We start from the raw sequence: 27,509 nt of genomic DNA on the forward strand, positions 1-27,509 counted from the left end.
ATTCAAGATAAGTGGCAGAAGGTGTTGAGGGGACATGTAGGAGGATATGTTTATGCAGGGGGTAGTAGGAGTCTGGAATTCGCTGCCAAGTTGGTAATGGAGACAGAGACCAGAAACTCTTTTAAAAAGTGCCTGGATCTGCACCTTAAATGCTGCAAGCTACAGGGCCATGGACCAGGTGCAGGAAGGCAAGATTAGAAAGGGCACCTGGGTGTCCTCGGACTGGCATGGAATGATGGGCCGAATGGCTTCCTTCTGTGATGTAACCTTTCTACGGTAGAAAATTGTTGCACTCACACCAAAGTCTCTGCGGAACTGAGGATTGCCTTTACGACTCAGGCTTCAGACCGGCGTAAATTCCTGCTGGCCTGACGGGATTCTGGCAGTAGTTGTTTTAATGTACATGAGATGCAAATGAATGCTAATAGAATTCATGTCACCAGCCAGTGGGAAGATCGGCTCACCATTAACCCGTCATTGGGAGAATCACAATGTGATTTTACACTGGCTCCTGCTAGATTCACTGTGCCGCCAGTGAAGCACTGTTGCTTCACGGCGCCAGGGTACCAGGTTCGATTCCCAGCTTGGGTCACTGTCTGTGCGGACTCAGTACGTTCTCCCCGTGTCGGTGTGGGTTTCCTCCTCGTGCTCCGGTTTCCTCCCACAAGTCCCAAAAGACGTGCTGTTAGGTGGACATTCTTTTTCTCCCTCTGTGTACCCGAACAGGTGCCGGAATGTGGTGACTAGGGGATTTTCACAGTAACTTCATTGCAGTGTTTCTGTAAGTCTACTTGTGACAATAAAGATTATTATTATTAAACCCTTCACAGTTGGGTTGGGAGAATTCTGCTGCATACAGTGACTACATAAAATCCCCGCAGTGTGACTGACAGCTCATAACACTACACCCCAGTTTGATAGCGTTCCCCTCTTTGCTGAGACAAAGAAAATCTTAAATTACTTTCAACACAAAGGACTATTTTTGAATGTGCTGCTACATTTACAGCCAGTAGCTGATGATGCTCCTCACCTCACTGTCGTGGAATGGCTTGGATCGAATTGTTAGGCTTCCTAGCTCAATGGATTCCTGAAACCTGGTAGGAATGCGCAGGCCCTGTAGTTTATCGTAGGCATGCCGGGCCAGTTTGTATGCACCCAGTGCCTTACTTTGTTTTGCTAGAGCATATAAAGTATTACTGTTAATGGTTAAGGAATAAAACGTGCAGTCATTTCTCTTCAGAAATTCTACGGAACTGAAATTAATCATGTTGCACAATGTCAGTCATTGAGGAATGAACACATCTGCATGAAAGCACACTAATACCGAAATTCTTTGCCTGCTGTTTCAAAAGGATATTGAAGATGGCTTTCATAATGACAGCTCCATTACTAATGTTATTTCAACCCATAAAAGTGAGGGTCCAATTAATAGCCCAGTGGGTACTGGTACCACCTGGTAGAGGGGCTGGTTTAGCACACTCGGCTAAATCGCTGGCTTTTAAAGCAGACCAAGGCAGGCCAGCAGCACGGTTCGATTCCCGTACCAGCCTCCCCCAACAGGCGGCGGAATGTGGCGACTAGGGGCTTTTCACAGTAACGTCATTGAAGCCTACTTGTGACAATAAGCGATTTTCATTTCATTTTCATTTAATTTCATTTCATAGAGCACAAAGCCATATAAAAAGTCCCATGTTTGATTCTGAGTCCATGCTGAGTTGGCTGATTTCAACTGGGGTGCTCTAATTGACCTCAGAACTCAGCAAGAGGCAAAAATCAGTTGGCATATTGCTCTCAATTCCTATTTGGTAAAGTAACGCAGGTGTGAACAATGAGTGAAGGTAAAATTGGGCTCAGCTGTCAACCTTCTCAGTCGATTTTCCGCTGACACACGTTATGTAATCTCACACAGCAATCAGTCGGATGCCGCAAATACCCATGGAAACGCAGCCCCGTAAAACTCAGGGTGAGATTTTCTTCTATACCAGCAGTGTCCAATATTGGGTGGGAAAAGCGGGGTTGAGCTTGCCAACGGCAATGGCAGCTTTTCCGCCATGTAACACGGAACTTTGAAGGAAAAGAAGGCAGGCAAGGTTTCCATGATTATCTCCAAAACCCAGCCCCCCCAACACCTCCCTCTCCCGGATTGCTCCCTGCCCTAAAAGCCCATGACTTACACTGCTACAGCAGCCATTGCTTTCCTTCATTCTCCTTATTTCAGTCCAAGCAGTGCCCACTCCTGTGCTCTGGCGCTGCCGGTTAATTTGATTGGCTGGCAGCTCGAGGGTGGTATTTCCCCCCAAACATCAGCTGTTTAACTCACCCGCTGCGTCTTACGGCTGCTCGGCAGGCTTATCTCCAGTGCGTTGGCTGACAGCTGACTTTCCTTCTGGGTGAGTGAGGAGTCCCTGCAAAATCCAGCCCATTAATGCTGTTCCTCCCTCCTCAGATGCTGTCTTACCTGCTGAGCACTTCCAGCATTTTCTGTGCCACGTGAAATAGCTCAAGTGACAAAAGGATACACTTTGGAGATGCCCAAAGGAGTTTCTTTTGTGAGATTGTGAAGTAAAAATCGGGAGATGTTGAAGAGTGCTTCAGGTAAGTGGGAACTGAAAGGTTCATCCTGCGAAAAAGATAAAATCAGGTAAATGTTCGTTTTTTCCAGTTCACTATATATGCTGTCTCTCTTTCCGTGCAGTGAGCTCTGGAGGTGAAGGAGAAAATCAGAATAAGTGTAAATTGTAGCAGAGTGACATGAGATTTAAAGCGTTATATCAAAGATGTTCAGTTGTATAATTCAGTCCAGTAATTCCTAAATGAAAATTATTTTAAAAAGTTACTGCTCATGCTTCTTGCTTCCTAGAAGACTAATAAAATGGGCCCTGAAGCTTTTAGGGAGTTATGAGACACCCCTCAGCTACTTCCTCACACCCTGCTTACTGTAGAGACTCCAATCCATTTTCTCCTATCTGCTGCATCTGGTTTGATGATGCAACCTTCCATACCAGCGCTGCTGTATATTTTCCTTTTGCTTCAAAACCCCAACGCAATGCCCCAATGCTTGTCAAAGGTCCTTGACCATTCCATCCCATTCTGAAGCGGTCATTTCCTCCACAATATCCTGGTTCACTCCTCAATCACCCGCAACATAACCTCCCCTTCTCATGGCATTTTCCTTGAAAGCACCGAAGATGCAAAACCTGGCCTTTTAATCGTCCTCTTCACCATCCAAGGACCCAAACAATCCTTCTTGGTGAAAAAGCCATTTAAATGTTTAAATTCCATTTAAATTCCAATGTTGCTCCCAATGCAGTCTGCTCTATGCTAGGGAGACCATACTCAGATTGGGCAACTGCTTTGCAGAAAACCTCTGTTCAGTCTGCAATCATGGCCCTGAGCTTCATGTTATTTTCATTCTCCAACTTGCTATCACACTGACATCTCTGTCCTTAGCCTATTACAGCCTTCCAAAGAAGCTCAATGCAAGATCGATAAATTTTCAGTTAGGCACTGAAGCACTTTACAACCCGGCGGACTCAATATTGAGTTAATCAATTTCAGACTGTAATCTCTGCCCCCATTTTGTTTCCTTTTCTCTTTGCAGCATTCGGTTTAGTCTTATTTTTGCTTGTCAAACTTGGACCAAGTCTTTTGTCACCACCGCTTTGAATTTTTCTCCTATGGTCTGGAACCATTCATTTGATTATGTCTGTGTAAAACACTTTGGGATGTTTTCTACATTAAAGGCATTAAAGTTAGCCTGACATCAGTTCTCGGAAAAAGTTGGAATCTATAGAGCAAAGAAAAGTACAGCACAGGAACAAGCCCTTTAGACCTCCAAGCCTGTGCCAACCATGCTGCCCGTCTAACCTAAAACATTTGTTACTTCCGGAGTCCATATCCCTCTATTCATGTATTTGTCAACACGCTCCTTGAACATCACAATCGTCCCTGCTTCCACCACTCCTCCAGCAGAGAGTTCCAGGTACCCACTATCCTCTGTGTAAAAAACTTCCCTCGCACATCTCCTCTAAACTTTGCCCCTCGTACATTAAACCTATGTCTCCTAGTAAGAAGTTTTACAACACCAGGTTAAAGTCCAACAGGTTTGTTTCGATGTCACTAGCTTTCGGAGCGCTGCTCCTTCCTCAGGCGCCTGGGGTTTTCACCTGAGGAAGGAGCAGCGCTCCGAAAGCTAGTGACATCGAAACAAACCTGTTGGACTTTAACCTGGTGTTGTAAAACTTCTTACTGTGCTCACCCCAGTCCAACGCCGGCATCTCTACACTATGTCTCCTAGTAATTGACTCTTCCACCCTGGGAAAAAGGCTTCTGACTATACTGAGGAAGTCTTAAGTATGTACTTAAAAAGCATAGAAATCATGTTTGACAAAATTATGGGAGCTTTTCAAGGATGCAACTAGTAGGGTCGATAATGTGGAATTAGTAGATATATAATACTTGAACATCTAAAAGGTGCCACACAAAAGGTTAATATGAAAGATTAGGCCATTGAGCTTGTTTTAATATATTAGCAAGGATAGAAGATTGGTTAATGGACAGGAAACAAGTGGAAATTTTCAAGTTTGCAGGTTGCAACTAATAGAATGCTGCAAGGATCCGTGCTGAGGTTCAGCTATTTACAACAGTGGCCAAGAATAATGGGCGGGATTCTCCGCCAGCAGAATTCTCCGTTTTGCCGGCGCCTGGGGTTTTCCCAACGGCGTGGGAGTTTCCCAACGGCGTGGGACTGCCCCACAATGGGAAACCCCATTGACTGGCCGGCGTAACGGAGAATCCTGCCAGCAGGTCGGAGCAGAAATGTGGCTCGGCAGGTCAGAGGATTCAGCCCAATGTATCTAGGTTTGCTGACAGTACCATGCTAACTTGGAATTTAAGCTGCGAGGAGGATAGAAAGAAGCTACAAAGCAATTAAGTGAGTGGGCAACAAGTTGGTGGATGGGAGGAAGTGAGAGGTTATTCACTTTGGCAGTGAGAATAGAAAAGCCGATTTTTTTTGTTGAAAAGTGTGAAACTTCTAAATGTTGATGTTAAGTGAGACATGCGTGTACCGTACAATCTCAGAAAGTTAATATGTAGCTACAATCCCCCCAATCTCCCCCAAAAGACAGCTGCAAATACCCATGCCGGACCGATAAGCAACTTCAGAAACACAGAGATGCCATCAAGCTGAAAATTATGGCAACAGTGAAGGCAGCGTAGCGAATGTCCTGGCCCCCTTCAAGGTGGCTTTGGAGAAAACAAAGCTATGACTGGAAGTACAGTAGGCAACACTCAGGAATCTAGAAAAAGCTGTGACTCACCAGAGTAACCGAATCATCTCCCTGGAAACAGAAGTGGCAAGGTTGGTGGAAAGGGCACTTAAGGGCAGGTGGAGGACCAGGAGAATCGGTTGCACCGCCAAAACCTCCATATCGTGGGCCTGCCAGAGAGCATCGAGGACGAGAACCCAAGGAATATGTGGCCCAGATGCTGGGTAACTTGGTTGGAAGGGAGAGCTTTCCCAAACCCTCAGACATAGACAAGAGCCCACAGGTCACTCCAGCCAAGACCTAAAGCAGGGAGAGCAGCCAATAGTCTTAATAGCTGCACCAATACCAGGATCGGGAGAAGAGCCTGAACTGGGCAAAGTACACTCGGTCCTGCCAATGGGAAGGCTATTCAATCCGAGTCTATCAGGTCATTGGGGCAGATGTGGCCAAGCGCTGCGTTGAATTTAATATAGTGAATGGACTCCTGGTCAATCGTGGGGTGCGATTTGGTATGGTGTACCCAGCTAAACTGTGAGTAACCTTCCAGGGTAAGGAATTCTACTTCACCACACTGGTTAAGGCGGACAAGTTTGTACGAGGACATGGACTGGGAAGGCAGCAGTAGCAGCCCCAGCAAATGAAGACAAACTGGTTTTAAAGAAAAAGACAAAACTGCCTCGGTTTCGACCTAGCTTTGTGTCCCTCGAAGGAGGGCTGAGAGGTGCAGAAACAGCCGAGGGTGGAGAGAGGAGGGCAGGAGAGCTGGGGCGAGTACACAACAGATGAGGTAAGGCAGGGGTCGTTCCCAGGGATGGGGGGGGGGGAACCACACTAACAGGCAAGCCAGTGCAGGAAAGTACGGGTGAAAGGGAGAGGGGGCCAGCACAGTACCCAACTGGGAGGGAGTGCCTGCAGAAGTGGGGGGGTGGACAGTCCTCGAAAATGGGGAGGGAAAGGGAGAAAGACAGGTGGGGGGCTAAGGCGGGGACCAACAGGGGCACAGAGAGGGGGGGGACGGACAAGAAGGTACGACAGACCCAAGAAAGGGAACGGTGAGGCGGGGGGGGGGGGGGCTAGAATGCTGGTTACAACAGGTCACACAGGTGGCGGGTCACACAGGTGGCAGTGGAAACAGCGGCACCAAGACAGACCATCTTGGTGGACCGTGAAGCAAAGGGAACCCCAGAGTGCAGGGGCTCAGCCACATGGAGTGAATGGTTAAGATGGCAATCTTGAATGGCCCTTGGACAAAAGGTCACCCCAGAGCAGGGGTGCTGCCATATTGAAAGTACGGTGAATGCGATGCGGCCACCCTAGATATCATCATCATAGATGTAATATCATAGAATTTACAGTGCAGAAGGAGGCCATTCAGCCCATCGAGTCTGCACCGGCCCTTGAAAAGCCCCATGCCTCCGCCCTATCCCCTTTATCTCTGTAACCCAGTAACCCCACCTAACCTTTTTCTGGACACTAAGGGCAATTTAGCATGTCCAATCCACCTAACCTGCACAACTTTGGTCTGTGGGAGGAAACCGGAGCACCCGGAGGAAACCCACGCACACACGGGGGGGGAACATGCAGACTCCGCACAGACAGTGACCCCAGCCGGGAATCGAACCTGAGACCCTGGAGCTGTGAAGCAACTGTGCTAACCACTATACAGCACGGTAGCATGTGGGCAGCACGATAGCATGGTGGTTAGCACAACTGCTTCACAGCTCCAGGGTCCCAGGTTCGATTCCCGGCTTAGTTCACGGTCTGTGGGAAGACTGCACGTTCTCCCAGTGTGTGCGTGGGTTTCCTCCGGGTGCTCCGGTTTCCTCCCACAGTCCAAAGATGTGCAGGTTAGATGGATTGGTCATGCGAAATTGATCATAGTGTCCAAAATTGCCCTTAGTGTTGGGTCGGGTTACTGGGTTATGGGGATAGGGTGGAGGTGTGGACTTGGGTTGGGTGCTCTTTCAAAGAGCTGGTGCAGACTCGATGGGCCGAATGGCCTCCTTCCACACTGTAAATGATATGAATCTATGCTGTTGTGCTGCCCCCAAAGGGAAACCTCGGAGTGCAGGGCACATCCACGAGCTAAGTATGGTTGACCGTGCAGGGGGGGCAGAAAGCCCCCTCCAGGATAGTCACCTGGAACGTTAGGGGACTCATCAGCCCAGTGAAAAGATCCAGTGTCTTTGCCCATCTGAAATGTCTGAGGGCCGATATTATCATCCTCCAGGCGACGCACCTGAGGGAGAAGGACCGACTGTGGCTAAGGAAGAGCTGGTCAGACATACCATTGTATTACGGGATAAACGCTAGGGGACTGATCATTCTGCTGAACTAGAGATTCACGGAGGCAAAGACAGTTACGGATCCAGGGGGACTTTATGTCATGGTTAGTGGTGTCCTGGAAGGGGCACCAGTGGTCCTGGTAAACATGTATGCTCCCAACAGGGATGAAATGTATTACATAAAGAAAACCATGGCAGAAATCCCCAACATAAGATACACATCGATTCATCAGGACCCACAGATCGACAGACAGATCCAGCCCCAAATCGGGAAACGAACGAATATGGCAAAGGAGCTGAACATCCTCAAGAAGCAGATTGGGGCAGTAGATCCTTGGGATTTACGCCCCCAGGGGAGAGAGTGTTGTCCTTCTTCTCCCAGGTCCACAGAGTCTACTCGAGGATCGACGTCTTTGTAGTGGGGAAATCAGTGGTTCCAGGGGTAGTGGGAGAGGAATACGCCGCAATTGTAATCTCCAACCATGCTCCACATGACGTGGATGTGAGGCTGGAGACGGGCCGGGCTCAACGCCCGTGGAGACTGAACAGGGCCCTCATCGCCAACAAGGCATTTTGTGATCAGGTATCACAAGTCATAGAGGGGTATGGAACCAACAACTAGAACGGGGAGATCTCACCGCTGAAGGTGGTGATCAGGGCGGAAATTATTGCATTCAAGGTGCACAGACAGGGAGGAGAGGGCAGCCAGGCAACAGCTGGTTGACTCCATACTGGAGGTGGATCGGTGATACTCCATGGCATCAAACATGGAACTGCTGGCGGAGAGAAAAAAAATTGCAAATGGACTTCGACCTGCTCTCACCAGGAAAGCAGTGCACCAGCTCCGCCAGACACGGGACCTTTTATGAACATGGAGACAAAGCCAGCCACCTGCTGACTTACCAGCTGAGAAGGCAGGCAGCATGAGAGCAATAGTTCAGGGTAAAGACAGAAGCCAGACAAAATCAATGAAGCCTTCACAACTTCCTAGCAAGGACTGTAAACCTCTGAGTCCCCTGAAGCAGCTCCTCCATGAACTGGACATGCTGGTCGTGGGGGAAGATAGGAGACCGGGCCTGGAAGCACCACTAGATGTGGGGAAGTCATGGAGTTAATTCAACTCCATGCAGGTGGGGGAGGCACTGGGGCCAAATGGATTCCCAGACTTCTACAAAAATTTGCAGCAGCACTGGCCCTGCACTTGCGGGAGATGTTCGCAGACACGCGAGTAAAGGGCACCCTGTCGCCAACACTGGCCCAAGCCTCAATGTCACTGATACCAAAAAAGAACAAAGACCCAACGGAGTGCGGCTCCTACAGGCCCATCTTACTATTTAATGCGGATGCAAAGATCCTGGCAAAGGCCCTGGTAAGGCACAGTGGCACGATGGTTAGAACTGCTGCCTCATAGCTCCAGGGTCCGGGGTTCAGTTCCAGCTTCGGGTAACTGTCTGTGTGAGGTTTGTATGGTCTCCCCATGTCTGCGTGGTTTTCCTCCGGGTGCTCCGGTTTCTGTCCACAGTCCAAAGTTGTGCAGGTTAGGTGGATAGGAAAGGCTAAATTGCCCCTTAGTGTCCAAAGGTTAGGTGGGGTTACAGTGATTGGGCCTATGTAGTGTGCTCTTTTGTTAGGGTGGTGCAGACCTTTTTTAAAAAAAAAAACATTTTATTAAGGCATTTATGATTTTATAAAAATAAACAATACAAATACAAATGTACATGTAGTTCAGTGCACAACACATCCCTCCATCTCCCCACGTTGTTCCCGCCTACTCTAAACACAAAATAGCCTAACTACCCACTACCCCCTAACCCCACCCCCTCTTATCGAATCTGCTGACAGTTTAGTTTTCCCCAAAGAAGTCAATAAACGGCTGCCACCTCCGGACGAACCCTAACATTGATCCTCTCAGGGCAAACTTAATTTTCTCAAGTCTGAGAAAGCCAGCCATGTCACTAAACCACACCCGTGATTTTGGGGGCTTCGAGTCCCTTCACGCTAATAAGATCCGTCTCCGGGCTACCTAGAAGGTCCAAGGCCAAAACATCAGTCTCTCTCGCCCCCTGGACTCCCGAGACTTTCAACACTCCAAAGGTCGGTACCTCTGGACTCGGCGCCACCCTTGTTTTAAGTACCGTGGACATGATATCCGCAAATCCCTTCCAGTATCCCCTGAGCTCCTGGCATGCCTAAAACATATGGACATGGTTTGCTGGCCCTCCTGCACACCTCACACACTTGTCTCTATCCCGAAAAATATGCTTATCCGGGCCACCGTCATGTGTGCCCGGTGAACCACCTTGAATTGTATCAGGCTGAGCCTGGCACATGATGAGGACATGTTGACTCTGCATCCTCCCACAAACCCGCCTTTACCTCCCCTCCCAGCTCACCTTTCCATTTACGCTTTAGCTCATCTATCTGAGTTTCCTTCCACTCCATGAGTTCTTTATAGATATCCAAAACCTTCCCCTCCCCCACCCCCATTTTAGAAACTATCTTGTCCTGTAACCCCTGTGGTGGTAGAACGGAAAGGTCGCAACCTGCCTTCGCACAAAACCCCTTATCTGCAGATATCGAAACCCATTCCCTCCCAGCAATTCAAACTCCTCCTCCAAATCCTCTAAACATGGAAAGCTCCCACCAATAAATAGATTCCCAGCCTCTCAATCTCTGCGCTCTGCCACCACCGAAACCTGTCATCCAGCCTCCCCGGGACAAACCAGTGATTGCCACAAATTGGAGCCCATACCGATGCTCCCTCCACTCCCATATGTTTCCGCCACTGCCCCCAGAATCTCAGGGCCGCCACTACCACCAGGCTTGTGGAGTACCGTGCCGGCAAGAATGGCAGAGGAGCTGTTACCAATGCCCCCAAACTTGTGCCCTTACATGAGGCCACCTCCACACCGATCCCGGGTATAGCAACCGAACCCAGTTAATAAAGCCCTGCCCAAACCCAAACCATCCCAGGACTTCCCACAGATAATTCCATTCCACACGGTCGAAGGCCTTTCCAGAGTCCATAGCGACCACTACCTCCGCCTTCCTCCCTTCGGAGGGCATCATGATCGCATTTAGGAGCCTTCTAATGTTGGCCGTTAGCTGCCCGCCTTTAGCAAACCCGTCTGGTCTTCCCTTATCACCTCCGGAACACAGTCCTCTTTCCTTGAGGCCAAAAGATTGGCCAGCAATTTGGCATCGACATACAGTAGGGGAGATTGGTCTGTATGACCCACATTGCTCTGGGTCTTTCTCCCACTTCAGGATCAATGATATCGAAGCCTGCGACAGTTTTTGGGGAAGGATACCTTGCTCCATAGCCTCATTAAATGCCCTCACCAGCAGCGGGTCCAGTATCCCAAGGTAGGGTGATGAAGACCTGATGGGCCAAATGGGCCTGCACTGTAGGGATTCTATTTTTAAAAAAGAGGCTGGAGAGTTGCGTGGCAGAGGTAGTCGCAGAGGCTTTGGCAAGGTCAGGCAGCTAATATTGAACATCAAGCGCCTGCTGAACGTGATAATGACTCCATCTGGGGAGAGAACACCAGAAGTGATCATCTCGATGGATGCAGAAAAAGCCTTCCACAGAGCCGAGTGGAAGTACCTCATAGAAGTAGTGGAACAGTTTGGGTTTGGTCCAGAGTTCACCTCCTACGAGAAACTCCTCTCCAGTGCTCCTATGGCGAGCTTATGGACAAACACCACCAGCTCTGCTTCCGGCTGCACAGAGGAACGGATACTGCTGTCCCTGCTATTATTTGCTCTGGCGATCGAGCCACTGGCGATCGCCCTCAGAGCGGCGAAGGGGTGGTGAGGTATCCAACGGGGAGACAGAGCGCATAGAGTCTCACTCTATGCGGCTGACCTGCTCCTCTACATCTCAGAGCATGGAAGGGATAATGAAACTCCTAATGAAGTTCGGAGCCTTCTCAGGTTACAACCTGAGCAAAAGCGAGATCTTCCCTGTGAACCCACAGGGTGGAGGGATAGATCTGGTGGGACTGCCATTGAAGCAGGCCCAGACCAAATTCCACTCCCTGGGAATCCAAATGGCCTACGACTAGACATGGATCCACAAATGGAACCGGACAAATCTGGTGGGGGAAGTCAAAAAGAACCTTCAGAGGTGGCGGTGGAGCTGGGCTGTGGCTGTCTGAGGGGTTGGTTTCGCTTTCAGTTTTGACTGCTGTGGATTCATAGAGAAAATAAGTATTTTTTCTGTCTTTCTCTGTTATTATTTTAAAAAACTGTTCCAGTAAAGAAATCACCTTGGCAGTGGCCTTGGAGATATAATTGCTTTCTGTAAGGAATTCAAATCTGCTGGTTGAAAGTGGGACAGAGTTTCAGTAACAACAGTATTAGTCAAGTGAGAATACTCTTTCATTACGCTCCTTCAGGTGCTACTGATTACACATTAACCTCTTATGTACATGCACATACAGAGATAACTCCAAATACAGTATGCTGGGCCACAACTTTGAAAAGGGGCTTTAATTGGATTTTGTTATTGAATTGAATCAGTTAAGGGGTAGTTCATTAAGTGTTATACATAGATCACTGTAGCTGCGTAGTGTCTTTATGTTTGTAAATGATAAAAGTTCTTGCTGTGTGTTTAAATATATATGTTAACTAAGTTCTTAGAATAAAGCTTCTTGTTTTGATTAAAAGCACCAAAGATGTCTGGTGAATCACATCGCAAGTGAAGGCTCTTGTGCTCATCCTAGCCAAATTCAACAAAACATTATAGGTCAGGTGAACTCCATAATACACTTTGGAGTTTTCAAACGCTTGCCCATAACACTGGCCAAGCTCATATCCAAACTCCAAAACCTAGGACTTGGCTCCTCCCTCTGCAACTGGATCCTCAACTTCCTGACCCATAGACCCAGTAAGAATAAACAACACCTCCTCCAAGATAGTCCTCAAAATCGGGACCCCACAAGGCTGCTTACGTAGCCCCCTACTATACTCCTTTTATGCGACAGTGTGGCAAAATTCAGCTCCAACTCCATCTACAAGTTTGCTGATGACACGACCGTAGTGGGTCAGAACTCAAACAATGAAGAGTCAGAGTACAGGAGGGAGATGGAGAACCTAGTGGTGTGGTGCAACAACAACAATCTCTCCCTCAATGTCAGCAAAACTAAGGAACTGGTCATCGACTTCAGGAAGCGAATTGTCATACACACCCCTGTGCGCAAAAATGGGGCCGAGATGGAGATAGTTGACAGCTTCAAATTCCTAGGTGTACACATCACCAACAATCTGTCCTGGTCCACCCACATCAACACTATGATCAAGAAAGCACCACAGCATCTACACTTCCTCATGAAATTGAGGAAATTCGGCATGTCCACATCAACTCTTACCAATTTTTGCAGATGCATCCTATTCCGGCTACATCACAGCCTGGTATGGCAACTGCTCAGTGCAAGACCGTAAGAAACTACACCTGGGGCTGAAAATCTGGACCAAAGAGTCTGTTAAGGCATATTGATAAGTTAAATGAGTGGGCGAAATTTTGAGAAATGGAAGGTAATGTGGGAAAATACTTGGTTATCCTCTTTGGTCGGAAGAATGGAAAAGCAAGATATATAAATGGAGAGACTACAGAACATTGTGGTGGAAAGGGCTTTGAATGTCCTTGTACTTGAAACACAAGAGGTTAGCATTCAGGTGCAGCAAATAACTAGAACAAAAAACAAAGAACAATATAGCACAGGAACAGGCCGTTCGGCCCTCCAAGCCTGCGCCGACCATGGTACCTGCCTAAACTAAAACTGTCTGCACTTATGGAGTCCGTATCCTTCCATTCCCACCCTATTCATATATTTGTCTAGATGCTCCTTAAATGCCGCTATTGTACCTGCTCCCACCACCTCCCCAGGCAGCGTGTTCCATATATTCATCACCTTCTTGTGTAAAAAACAGAGCCATGTGATAAGACAAAACCCTTTCTTAAAGGTCACTCCCACGACACTGGGATCACGATGTTGAAGGCGGAGCTGTAGTCAATGAATAGGAGTCTGATGTAGGTGAGATGTTCCAGGGATGAGTGTAGGGCCAAAGAGATAGCGTCTGCTGTGGACCAGTAAATATTCTGCTACTGCATCTTTAATATTCCAACATTTTCCCTCGAACAGACACACCCAAGGGAAAAGGAGTTCTCCTTCTTCTCCCAGGTACATAGGGTCTACACCAGGATCAACTTCTTTTTAGAGGGGAAAGCAGGGCTTCCAGTGGTAGGAGGAACGGAATACTCGGCAATCTAATCTCCAACCATGCTCCACACTACATGGATGTTAGGTTGGAGATGGGCTGGGCCCAACGACCCCCCATGAAGGTTGGACATGGCCCTCTTTGCCGCCAACACCGGCACAAGCTCAATATCGCTAATACCCAAAAGAGACAAAGACCTGACGGAATGCGGGTCCCACAGACCCATCTAGCTGCTCAATGTATGGTAGGGAAGGACGAAAATACTGGCAAAAACCCTGGCTAACCGGCTGGAGAGCTGCATACTGGAGGTGGTCGCAGCGGCCCAGATGGGGTTTTGTCAAGAGCAGGCAACTAACATCGAACATCAAGCACCTGCTGAACGTGATAATGACCCCATCCGGGGAGAGAACAGCAGAAGTGATCATCTCCCTGGACGCAGAAAAGGTCTTTGACAGAGGCAAATGGAAACACCTAATAGAGGTACTGGAGCGGTTTGGGCTTTGATCAGGGTTCACCTCCTGAATGAAGTTACTCTACAGTTCTCCCATGGATAGCGTACGGTCAACCACCACCAGTTCTAAATACTTCCAGCTGCACAGAGACACGAGGCAGAGGTGCCCGCTATCCCCTTTGCTGTACACCCTGGCAATCGAGCCACTGGTGATCATCCTCAGAATGGCGAAAGGCTGGAGAGGTATCCGGGGGGGGGTCATGACTGCACTCTCATCCCCTCCGTCAAACATTCAACAAGCCCAGTGGTGGTAGCCACGCTCCCGTGGTATCAAATGAGACAACACTTCGGCCTACCCAAAACGTCCACTATGGGTCTCAACTGTAACAACCACAGGTTCACACCTGCAACAATGGGCGCTATCCTCAAAAGGTGGAGACAGGACGAGGGGACACTGACAGTCACGTACACAAGCGATAGACTAGCGACCCTGGAGGAACTCACAGAGAGGTTCCAACTACCTAAAGGAAACAAAATGAGGTATGTACAGGTCAAGAGCTTCCTCGGTCGGGCAACCCACGCAGACATGGGGAGAACGTGCAAACTCCGCACAGACAGTGACCCAGCAGGGAATCGAACCTGGGACCCTGGCGTTGTGAAGCTACAGTGCTAATCACTTGTGCTACCGTACTGCCGTGAAGGCATTAAGAACGGTGCAGAAAGAATTTACAGGAGTGTTTCCACGGATGCGGGATTTCAGTTATGTGGGGTTGTTCTCTTTAGGTAAAAGAAGTTTGAGAGAAGATTTGATCGAGATGTTCAAAATTATGAGGGGCTTGTGGATGGAGCTGAGAGGGAGAAGCTTCTCTCATTGGCAGAAGAGTTGAAAAGTCGAGACCACTGATTTAAGATCAACGGGAAACGAATCAAAGGCAAATATGAAAAATAGTTAGGATCTGGAACCCACTGCTGAGAGTGTAGTGGAGGCAAATTCAATTGCAGTTTTTAAAAGGAAATTAGATGATTATTTGGATAAAAACAAAAATGCAGGGCCAGAGCAAAAGACCAGGTAATGGATCCAGCTGAGTTCCTCTTACAGAATGCCAGCATGGACAATATGAGAAGTTTCTTACCGTGTATCTCTGGATTGAGTGGTATGCATGGTATAGTTCTGCCAAGTGCTGGAAATGATGAAACATTTTAAGCATCTCTAGTTGCTTCTCTGCATTTTCTGCTGAATACATGCAAATAGTTTTTAAAAATCATACAGCTCAATTAAATACAAACAAACTAAATTTCACACAGATGTTAACTGTTAAATTTTACATCAGAATGATCAAGAATTATCAATAATAACAGTGGTCTTACCTCGAGCTATATCCAGGCATTGCATCGACAACATCCAATAATAATAGGCAGCGTCATTGAACCGACTTTCCAAAACTGCGTTGTGGGTCAGTCGTTCCAGAACCTTGACTGCCTCATCTTGCCGGCCAGCCTTGTGAAACGCTGGGAGCAACAGCAAAGAAACCCAAAATATCATAAGCAATCATGCAAACTTAGAGATCTTTTAAAACGTAAACATAATTAGCGAGCTGTTCACTGCTACCCTGAAAATTGTCAGGATGTGCCAAACCTTTTGGTGTCCTCCAGTATTCCTGTTGGAATTCTGGCGCTGCATTAGGATTTGGAAAGAAAGCACGCAGCCATGGTAACAGAGGCATATCTTCAGGACACATCTTTCTATTTAATGATGAAAGTTTGTGCATCCCCATTGTTTCTGTAGTCCATTGGCTATCATGTTCGCTTTACATGCAAAATGTCCTGGGTTCAAAACCGCGTAAGAACATTGTCAAAACTCAATTTGTTTAAATATATGGGAAAAGTTACATAATTGATTTTTTAAGCACGGCATGGTGGCACAGTGTTAGCATTGCTGACTCACAGCGCCAGAGACCCGGGTTTAATTCCGACCTTGGGTGGAGTCTGCACGTTCTCCCCGTGCCCGAGTGGGTTTCTTCTTGGTGCCCCGGTTTCCTCCCACAATCCAAAGATGTGCAGGTTAGGTGGATTGGCCATGCTAAATTGTCCCTTAGTGTCCCAAGGTGGGATTACGGGTTTGCGGGAGAGTGGGCCTAGGTAAGGTGCTCTCTCGGACGGTGGGTGCAGACTCAATGGGCCAAATGGCCTCCTTCTGCACTGTAAGGGATTCTATGATCATAGTGTGGGCACTGCACTTCTCTGTTCCTCCTCCGTAGGAAGCTCTTCATATGGAGAATTGCATGTTTCCACTCCTGTCTGATTCCAACTGGATCAGGAATACGGGAACTCCCAGAGTCGTTAGCGCTACCCATGCCTCTATTTGTGATCCTGAGACATTACCCATGTTGCAAGGGGTGAAGAGAGAAGGAACTTGCAAAGTCATGCCTGAGTTCTATCCTTCATGGACCAACAGGAAAATCTCAGTGCAGTCCTTCCACAATAATGTCCCTGCCCATTTCCAGTCAAGACCACTGGACACTGACAGCACATCCAAAGAACTTCAGAGTCAAAACCAGACATTGATTATAAGCTGTTTTTTCTTTTCATTTTCTGGCAAGCGGCACAATTTCCCACTTGCAGACTTTTACAGAAGAGTTTGCTCACAAACAGCCATTTTAGTCACCATAGAAAAAGACTGCATCAGTGAGTTCAGATTTGGATAATATTTATTTCCTTACCTGAACATGGCCAAGCTTTAACCAATCAAATCTAACTAATACTCACCTTTTTGGGCTTCTTCAAACTGGTCATTTTCTGCCAGCCACTGTGCATATGGAACGTACACAGCATCCTTAAATTCTGGGTGCCGAGCCACCAAAGTGAAGGCCTGAATAGAAAGAAAACAGAAGCCCTTATAAATTGGAACAGAGTGGCATTTTCTATCACTAGGTGCTTTACGAAACAGTCCAACTGCACACACCGGGATGCTGATCAGGAGTTGGTCATTGTTTAGGACTGCCCAGAACAGACACTTGAGGAAAGTTGAAGCAGCACAAGAAAAGGTAAAGATAAGGATTTCTAAGCTAGCGAATCCGAAGTCAGCATGTTATATATATTAATGATTTAGACTTAAATCTGGAGGCATAATTGGGAAAGTTGTAGGTGACACAAAAATAGGCCATGTAGTTGATAGTGAAGAGGATAATTGTTGACTACAGAATGATGCCAACGGTTTGGTTGAGTGGGCAGAGAAATGACAAACGGAATTCAATCTGAAAAAGTGTGAGGTAATGCATTTTGGGAGGGCAAACAAAGCAAGGGAATACTCAGTAAACGGGGAGATATTGAGAAGGTTTGAGGAAGTGAGAGACCTTGGGGGTTCACGTCGACAGGAACTTGAAGGTGGCAGGTGAACAAGGTGAGCAAGGTGGTCAAGAAAGCATATGGGATGCTTTCCTTTATTGCACGAGGGATTGAATATAAAAGCAGGGATGTAATTATGGCACTGTATAAAACACTGATTAGGCCACAGCTGGAGTTTTGAGTATTGGGGCGCAATTCTCCCATACCGCGCCATATGGGAGAATTGCCGTTCGGGCCATTTTTAGCTGCCGGTGCCGTTCACACCTTCTCGCAGCCGGTGGGAACTCTGCACGTAGGGTCGGGGTCAGCCTGTGGGGCGGGGAAAAGCGCTCCTTCACCGGGGGGGGCCTCCGATGGGGTCCCACCGATTGGCGGGCCGGCCTCTCCAGCCCCAGCCCTATTCTATTACACGCCCAGTCCCTGAACCCCCACGCCATGTTGCGTCGGGGCCGGCGCGCTGAGGAAGTCCCCAGCGCATTCGCGCGTTGGCGTGGCGCCCATTTGGCACCGGGAAGGGAGACTGTGGGGGCCAGAATCAGTATTGCCCACGCCCGTTTCGCATCGTCGTGAAATGCGACGGCATTCATGACAGCGTGAACACTCTGTCTCCATTTCGGAGAAATCGCGCCCATGGTCACCACATTACAGAAAGGACACCATTGTTCTGGAAAGAGTGCAGTGGAGATTTACAAGAATGTTTGCCAGGACATGAAAATTGCAGCTATGAGGAGAGATCAGATAGGCTTGTGTTATTTTCCTTGGAATAGAGGAGGCTGACTTAATTAAGGTGTACAAAATTCTAAGGGGCCTAGACATGGTAGACAGAAAAGATTTGTTCCCCCTAGCTGAAGGGTCATTTAGCAAGGACATAGATTTAAGGTGATTGGTAGAAAGAAGGATTAGCGGGGATGAGCGGCGAGTTTTTTTTTTTGGCCAGTGCAGACATAATGGGCTGAATTGCCTCTTCTCTGCACTGTGACTTTTTGATGGTTTGCACACAAACGTTTTCCCCACTTAAGTGAAACAAGATAAACTGATGTCACTCATCTTACCTGACCTGCTGAGGCCCTGATCAATTGTGAATCAACAATGGTGAACAGGTAATGTCCCAACAAAATGGAAAACATTGATTTCTGGATGGAGTTGTCTGTAGCTATATTGTGTCACGACCCCCTGGACAAATGTACGGTCAATTCCAGTCCCACTTGACACAGAGTCCCAACACAGTTGAAATTATATTTTATTTAAAATTCCTGAGGTCCTTGGCTGAGCCCAGTATACGGCAGTCACCAAATTTGCAACTTTAACATCATTAACCTTTTATTATGTACAGTATTATAATTAAACTGACAGAAAAATGAAACTGAATCTTTCCCAACCTATCTTTCCCCCCCTTCCTGTCTACCCGAACTCTCTCTCCACACACACCACAAGGGAAAGGGTGGGTGAGAGGGAAAGAAATTATTAATAAAATAAAATAAAATAAAATAAAGGATCTTTGATGCACTGGGATGACTTCTAGTTAATATCTTTCTGAAGTTCAGGCTTTTGTTTTGATACTTCTTCCTTCTAGGCTCGAGATGGTTTTCTCTGGCAAGGTAGTCTACTTTCACAGTAGATTCAGGATCATTTCAAGTTAACAGTAAAGATGTGCCAGGAACTCACTGGTTTAAGAACAATAAAGCAGTTCTCTCACTTGAGCAAGAGAGCACATTCCTTCTCCTTCCAATTTCTCTCAGAAAGCAACACACAGGAACTATTCACTGACTGTTGTCAGGCAGAACACAGTCCCTGGCCAACCTACCGGTTGCCAGTTAGCCAATCGAACCAACTTCCTCCAAATCCGGTTCCTAAAATCCACTCAGCGCCGAAGAGACTGGCTTCTCCTTTCCAAAACAAGACCTGGGAACACAATGTCCTGACAAGCACTCTTCTGCTTAAAGGCACATCCCGATTATGGATCCATGGACATAAAATAACAAAATAAAAGAAATGGGAACAAAGGAAATAAACAGGAAGGGCTTTTACAATTGTAACTGAATCCATGAGACCTCTCTGTGAACTTTGATTTTTTATATGTGCTCATGATTTCACGAGGAATATTGAGCAGAGTATCTTCGTGAAACCAATTTATAACGTGGCTACACCAAGAGGCCAGAGCAATTCTTCCCCCAAAGCTCCTTAACTGCAAACTCAGGCGAGGCCTTCCTATGGCACATCTGCAATATTTCCTTCCAACAGCCAACCATATGTTGTCTGATTCAGATCAAACTTATAAGCAATTTTGTTTTATGCCCAAAACTTTGCAGAACTAGTATAAAACTGTCCAGATTCTCTCTCAACTGTCGGGTTTCTTAAAACTACACAATTTCTATTATTTTGTGATTGTGATCTCTTTTCACAACAGTATGAACAAAGTTAGTGGTGATCACTGGAAAAAGCACTATTAGCTGGTTATCCCACAACAGTCAGCGGAATTCTCAGTCAGTGGGAATCCCCAGTCCGCTGGCAGCGCACCCATGTCTGTGGGTTTCCCGATAGCGTGGGGTGGCCATAATGGGAAACACCATGGGCCGGCTGCGGGAACGGTGAATTCCACAGCCGGTGGGGCCCGCCATGAAAGCGTGGCTGGCAGACGGGAGAATCCCACCCCATATTTTCTATATGTCTATGTTACAAACACACAGGACTGCCTGAGAGATACTATTTAATCCACATTGTGCCAGGTCATGAAATTGTTCCTCAACATGACCTGCTGGAAAACATCCTTACCTCCTCCCAGTGCCTGGTCTCCACATGCAGCAGGACTTGAGCCTCGAGGTCTCCCATTTTCACGTACGTTTCTGCAGCGTATCCGGGATGATGTAGTTTCTTTAAAAAATAGGCACATTTTGATAGGGGTTCGCGCTCGGCCTTGTCCAGTTTTCGAGCCACATCAATCAACCTGAGCATGTAAACAAATAGTTTCTCATTATGGTTCAATAGTATATTGGTGCATACTAAGAAAAAGATATGTATATGTGCCTGTGTTCCTTCATGGTTTGGTCCACAAATGTCTGTATCCTTACATGATACGTGTGTCTGTGTGGGTTTGTGGTTTGCTCTGCGTGTGAGTGTCAGTGTGGATTTGCAGTTTGGTCAGTGCACATGCTTCTGTGTGGGTTTGCGGCTTGGTCAGTGTATCTGTATAGGTTTGTGGTTTGGTCAGTGTGTGAGGGTCTGTGTTTTGGTCATTGTGTCTGTGTCCATATGGGTTTGCGGTTTGGTCAGTGTGTTTGTGTGTGTGTGCGCGCGTGTGTGCGTATGTGCGATTGTGCGTGAGTGTGCGTGTGCGTGAGGGTGTACGTGAGGGAGTGTGTGTGAGACAGTGTGTGTGTCTGTGTGGGATTGTGGTTTGGTCAATGTGTGTGAGTCTGCATGGGTTTGTGTTTTGGTCAGTGTGGATTTCCGTGGGTTTACAGTTTGGTCAGTGAGTGTGTCCATGTGTGGATTTGCACTTTGGTTAGTGTGTCTGTATGGGTTTGCAGTTTGGTCATTGCGTGTGTCTGTGTGGGTTTGTGGTTTGGTCAGAGTGTTTGGATTAGATTGGATTGGATTTGTTTATTGTCACGTGTACCGAGGTACAGTGAAAAGCATTGATCTGCGTACAGTTCAGACAGATAATTCCGCACTTGAAAAGAAAATACATAGGGCAAACATAAAATACACAATGTAAATAGATAGACACAGGCACCGAGTGAAGCATACAGGAGTGTAATACTATTCAGAGTAGTCTGTGTGGGTTTGCGGTTTGGTCAGTGTGTGTATCTGTGTGGATTTGTGGTATGGTCCATGTGGGTTTGTGTTTTGGGCAACGCGTGTGTAGATTTGCGATTTGGTAAGTGTGTGCGCGTCTGAGTGGGGCTGTGTTTGGTCAGTGTGTGTCTGTCTGTATGTGCTTGTGGTTTGGTCAGTGTCTGTGTTTGGTCAGTGTGTGTCTGTGTGTTTGTGGTTTGGTCATTGTGTGTGTCTCCGTGTGGGTTTGAGGTTTGGTCATTATGTGTGTCGATGTGGGTTTGTGTTTCGGTCATTGTGCGTGTCTGTGTTGGTTTGTGGGTTCGTCAGTGTGTGCGTGTCTGTGATGTGGTCAGTGTATATTTGCGTGGGCTTATGGTTTGGTTAGTTTGTGCCAGTACGTGTTTGAGGCTTGGTCATTGTGTGTATATCTGTGTAGGTCTGTGGTTTGATCAGTGTGTGTGTGTTTGTGGTTTGGTCAGTGCATGCGTTCCTGTGTAGATTTGTGCTTTGGTTAGTATGTCTGTATGGGTTTTGCGGTTTGGTCATTGTGCATGTCTGTGTGAGTTTGTGGATTGGTCGGTGTGTCTGGGTGGGTTTGTGCTTTGATCAGTGTGTCTGTGTGGTTGTCATTGCGTATGTTTCTGTGGGTTTGTGGTTTGGTCATTGTGTGTGTTTCTGTGGGTTTGTGGTTTGGTCAATGTGTGTTTGTCTGTGTATGTGGTTTGGTCAATGTGTGTGAGTTTATGTTTTGGTCAGTGTGTGTGCCTGTGTAGGTTTGAGGTTTGGTCGGTGTGTGTATCTATATGGGTTTATGATATGGTCTGTGTGTGTTTGTGGTTTGATCAGTGTATGTGTGTCTGTTTGGGTTTGTGGTTTAGTCATTTTGAGTGTGTCTGTGTGCGTTTGTGGTTTGGTCAGTGTGTGTGTCTGTGTGGATTTGCGGTTTCGTTAGTGTGTCTATGTCGTGTGCGTTTTGGTCAGTGTGTCCGTGTGGGATGTGGTTTCATCATTGCGTATGTGTCTGTGTTGGTTTGTGGTTTGGTCACTGTGTGTCTGTGTGGGATGTGGTTTCGTCATTGTGTGTGTATCTGTGTAGGTTTGTGCATCTGTATGGGTTTATGATATGGTCTGTGTGTGTTTGTGGTTTGATCAGTGTGTGTGTGTGTCTGTTTGGGATTGTGGTTTGGTCATTTTGTGTGTGTCTGTGTGCGTTTGTGGTTTGGTCAGTGTGGATTTGTGTTTTGGTCAATGGTCAGTACGCACAACGGATGCATTACTATTTCCGGGCAAACAACATCACCGAAAAAGAGTGCCAGGTGGTCATTTTGCTCACCGCCTGCGGCCCACATACATTTGTGGTGATTAGGAGCCTTACGTACCCAGCTGCACCGGACACCAAGACGTTTGATGAATTTGTGACCTTAGTGGGGCAACATTTTAACCCAACCCCGTCCATGATAGTCCAGCGTTACCGGTTTAATACCGCTGAGAGGACCCCAGGAGAATCCCTTGCTGAGTTTCTATCCAGGCTACGCAGGATTGCGGAGTACTGTGACTATGGTGAGACATTGTCAGAAATGTTACGTGACCGTTTGGTTTGCGGTATTAACAATGCGACCACACAGAGAAGGTCGTTAGCTGAGCCAACATTGACTTTTCAACAGGCCATTCAAATAGTATTGTCCCGAGAGAGCGCAGAACGGGGAGTGCAGGAGCTACAGGGAATGGAGGTGCACGCCTTGGGGCGCAACCCTTTTCGTCCAAAAGCGTCTTCCCCGCACCCCTGCGGTACCTTGGGTGGGGTGGCGACCGGAACGTCGGCAGTGGCCGCCGGACGGTCCTCCCCGAAGGGAGCCTTCACCAGAACAAATGGATTAGGAGCCTTGTCAGTGTTGGACTTGTGGACACCGTTCCCGTCGCTGACGCCGGTCCTGGGGGCGCCAGAGGCGCAGTCATTCCAACAGAAACTGGGGCCAGCCAAGGGGCCGTACCTTCCATTTGGATGAACCTGCGGTGACTACACCCGAGGATGTGGAGACGGAGGACGATTGCCTGCAGCTGCATTGTGTGGCAGCTCCCCGTGTGGCCCCCATTAAGGTGACAGTACGGGTCAATGGTCACCCGCTTGAGATGGAGTTGGACACTGGCGCAGCAGTCTCCGTGATCGCCCAGAGGACATTCGACTGGATCAAGCAGGGTAGTCAAACCCTTACATTAACCGACACACCGGCCAGGCTGGCCACCTACACGAGGGCATCATTGAACATTGCAGGAACTACGATGACTGTTGTTTATGGACGCCAGGAGGGGCGTTTCCCACGATACTGCCATGGGCCCAGCCTGTTGGGTCGTGACTGGTTGCGCCATTTGCGGCTGCAGTGGCAACACATCCTCCAAACAGGTTCTGGAGGGTTGACGGAGGTACTAGGACAGTACCCAGATGTATTCCAGCCCGGTTTGGGGAAAATAAAAGGGGCAGTAGCCCGTATCCAAGTCGAACAAGGAGCCACACCGCACTATTTCCGGGCACATCCAGTGCCTTACGGCTTGCTTGAGAAGGTAGAAGTGGAGTTCACTTGTTTGGAGTCCTTGGGTATTATCAGGCCCGTCCATTTTGCTGACTGGGCAGCGCCAATTGTACCTGTAATGAAGCCAGATGCCACAGTTCGCTTGTGCGGCAACTATAAACTTACAGTGAATACGGCTTCCCGGCTCGACCGATATCCAATGCCTCCCATCGAAGATCTCTACATGAAACTTGCAGGCGGACTCTCATTCATGAAATTAGATATGAGTCACGCCTACCTACAGTTGGAGCTGGACCCTGCATCCCAGCCATATGTAACTATTAATACACACCGGGGCCTGTATGAATAGACATGGTTGCCCTTTGGGGTATCCTCTGCCTGCGCTATCTTTCAACGCGTCATGGAGGCCATCTTAAGAGATTTACCGCGTGTCGCTGTCTACTTAGACGACGTTCTGATTACAGGGACGTCGGAGCAGGGACATTTGGAAAATTTGGAGGCTGTCCTTAGACGCTTTTCAGAGGCTGGAGTCCATTTACGTTGTACAAAGTGCGTCTTTCAGGCAAAGGAAGTAGTCTACCTGGGTTATCGGGTGGACTGCGAAGGTTTGCACCCCGTCGCAGAGAAGGTGCGCGCAATTCAACAGGCCCACGCCCCGACTGACACTTTGCATCTTTGTTCTTTTCTCGGCCTCGTGAACTATTATGGGAAGTTCCTCCCCAATCTGGCAACTATGCTGGCCCGTTGCACCGTCTGCTAAAGAAGAATCACACCTGGGTTTGGGTTCAGCCGCAAGACACTACTTTCTGGCAGGTAAAACAACAATTGTCGTCCTCTGGGATACTAACCCACTATGATCCTGGAAAGCCTTTCTCATCACTGTGATGCATCCCCGTATGGTATTGGGGCCATCCTGTCCCACAAGATGGAGAACATGGCCGAATGGCCGATAGCTTTCGCCTCCCGCACATTGACTGCAGCGGAAAAGAAGTATGCGTAGATCGAGAAGGAGGGCCTGGCGGTGGTCTTTGTGGTGAAACACTTCCACCAGTATGTTTATGGCCGCCAGTTCACTATTGTGACTAATGTAGCCACCTAAAATGGCTGATTCCCGATTAGAATGATCAAACCCCAATCTAAAATGGCGAACGAAAGAGGCTGATGGGAAAATCAGCTAACAGGACTCAAACGGACAGCTGCAGGCAAAACAGTGTATTCGACTCTGGGGAAATTGGCCCAGACCGATACCTGCAACCATTAACAGCACAACAACCCAGCCATCTGCATACTAAGCAGCCATCCCCGGGAACAATTGCTACACATTAGCAACATAAAGCCGATCCAGACTTTTCGGCGCCAGCAGTGGCTGAGACAAAGAAAGGTGGGCGACCACCCCCCGATCAAGGAATCGCCCCATTATTGGAGCATATCGAACCAAGTGATTGGGACCAAGTCCAATCACTTGGAACCAGGGTCAAGGTCCGCCCTAAGAGGCGGGAAGCCCCTGGGAACTATAAAAATAGGGGCCAAGTTCAGATCGACCCTTCTTCTCCTGCTCGCAACCTTCGAGACCCTTCGACAAAGACAACTGTAAGTGTTACTCCAGCGATTGCTACCAGATAGGTGCTCCTGACTATCGACTCATACCAGCCTTTTTGAATCCCGCAGGCCAGAACTAAATCGATAGACCATTCGTTTCCCTGACCTGGTGGGCCATTTCCAAAGTTAAGTATTGGCCTTTAGTGGTAGGTAGTAGTCTAGAAGTAGGATTATTGTATAAGTATTTATTACTGTATATAATAAATGATCATTGATTTAACTTTTACTAAGCGGTGTGCTGCATTATTAATCATTACTTGAGCTTGAACCACGTGGCGGTATCAGAAAGATACCTGGCGACTCGTGAGCAAAGGTGACAGAATTAGAGCTAATAACACTAAGGCTAATAAGAGCAACATTTTGGCGACATCCTGACGGGACCCGATCTAGAAGTGGAAAACCACTCCGGGAGAACCCAAGAAATTTTGAATTAGAACCCAATTGGAAACAAAAAACCACAAGTGTTCAAGCAGTTCTGATTAATAATTCATAATTCGGAAGTGTGTGTATGCGTAACTAACAGGGCTATAAGGTAAAACGGATAGATTTTTGTTGCGTCAAAACTGTCGGAAGTCTGTATTTTCTGAAATTAGCGCAAGCCGTACCCGCATCTACGACACCACCTTAGCCCCCTGTTCCAAATTTAAACGAAGCTAGCGGATAGGAGAGATGGCCATGCAGGCAATGCAATGCCTCATGAACCCCGAGGAATTTGCGGTCGCAGCGACCAGCAGCATTAGAGTGGGACAGTGTCCCATGTGGGAAGAGGAAATCCGGAAATATCTCAAGGGCAAAGGATGGCCCATGTGGAATGATTTCTGCGATAATGAAGAATCAGAAGAATCGGAAGTATAGGGCATACTTGGTGGGAGAACATGAGTGAGATCCATAAAAAGAGCTTAGCAAAAGCTCGCAAGCCGATGGCAATCGTGTCCTGTTTGGCACAATTGCTGTAAGGGCAGCACGGTAGCATTGTGGATAGCACAATTGCTTCACAGCTCCAGGGTCCCAGGTTCGATTCCGGCTTGGGTCACTGTCTGTGCGGAGTCTGCACATCCTCCCCGTGTGTGCGTGGGTTTCCTCCGGGTGCTCCGGTTTCCTCCCACAGTCCAAAGATGTGCAGGTTAGGTGGATTGGCCATGATAAATTGCCCTTAGTGTCCAAAATTGCCCTTAGTGTTGGGTGGGGTTGCTGGGTTATGGGGATAGGGTAGAGGTGTTGACCTTGGGTAGGGTGCTCTTTCCAAGAGCCGGTGCGGACTCGATGGGCCGAATGGCCTCCTTCTGCACTGTAAATTCTATGAAATTGCGAGGCACAGAGTAGGTCGTCAAGACGCTCCGCAAAGAATTAGAGGGCATACATCGGATGAGTAAAGTCGATGTATGCGAGGTTGAGAAAGAAAATTTGGAATTAAGGAGGAAATCAGCAGCAAAGGACGAAGAGGTGGCTGACGCCAAACGAGGTCACCAGTCTTGTCTGGCGCATTTGAGTAGTTTCCAGTCCCAGTATGAAAAGGCTTATCAGGACAAGCAGCGTGCAGTCCTGGTAAGGAAAGAAACAGAGAAGCAGGTGGAGACACTACAGAAACAACGCAGTGGTCTCAAGGCAGCCTTGAGAGCGCTCCACGCTGCCACCACAGAACAATGACGGAGCACCATAGACCATGCGAAGTGCCGGAAGCAAATTGCAGAGCTGCTTTCTGTCCAGAAAGGATTTCAGGAAACCTTTGGGGAAAAATTAGACCAGGAAGACGGCCCTGATTGGGAAGAGTTACAAGAAACAGCGCAGAGATATGTTCAGGGAACATGTGCGCAGGGAAAACCCCAAAGGAGAAAAGCACCCCAACCCCCCACACAGCAGGTAGTTCAGGCTCCAATGAACCCTGTAACCACCCTCCGCACGGCCACACAGGACGATGCGGGATATCTATATTCCACCCCCTTAACAGTGACCCAATTACGGGACGCGTGCGAGAAGATCACACCGTTCCTCCCCACTTCAGACCCCCACCATTTCTTTGCCACAGTTAGAC

The 27,509-nt window shown here is 47.9% G+C and overlaps 1 protein-coding gene across 3 annotated transcripts in view; it reads right to left on the reverse strand.

The window, feature by feature from the left end:
- The window catches only part of ift122 (intraflagellar transport 122 homolog (Chlamydomonas)), a 459,699-nt gene that overhangs the window by 71,703 nt on the left and 360,487 nt on the right, over nt 1–27,509 (reverse strand). For 2 of the 3 annotated variants that reach the window (XM_072472003.1, XM_072472001.1), the window contains exons 19-24: nt 20,346–20,517; nt 16,995–17,097; nt 15,597–15,737; nt 15,362–15,462; nt 2,520–2,620; nt 1,031–1,196 (exon numbers count right to left, since the gene is read on the reverse strand). In XM_072472003.1, the coding sequence (XP_072328104.1) occupies nt 1,031–1,196; nt 2,520–2,620; nt 15,362–15,462; nt 15,597–15,737; nt 16,995–17,097; nt 20,346–20,517 (784 nt within the window). The remainder of the gene's footprint in view (nt 1–1,030; nt 1,197–2,519; nt 2,621–15,361; nt 15,463–15,596; nt 15,738–16,994; nt 17,098–20,345; nt 20,518–27,509) is intronic. The other variant, XM_072472002.1, reaches the window with a different exon arrangement.

The sequence above is a fragment of the Scyliorhinus torazame genome, chromosome 13 (genome assembly GCF_047496885.1).
Source record: "Scyliorhinus torazame isolate Kashiwa2021f chromosome 13, sScyTor2.1, whole genome shotgun sequence".
In the NCBI taxonomy this organism is placed as follows: Eukaryota; Metazoa; Chordata; class Chondrichthyes; order Carcharhiniformes; family Scyliorhinidae; genus Scyliorhinus; species Scyliorhinus torazame.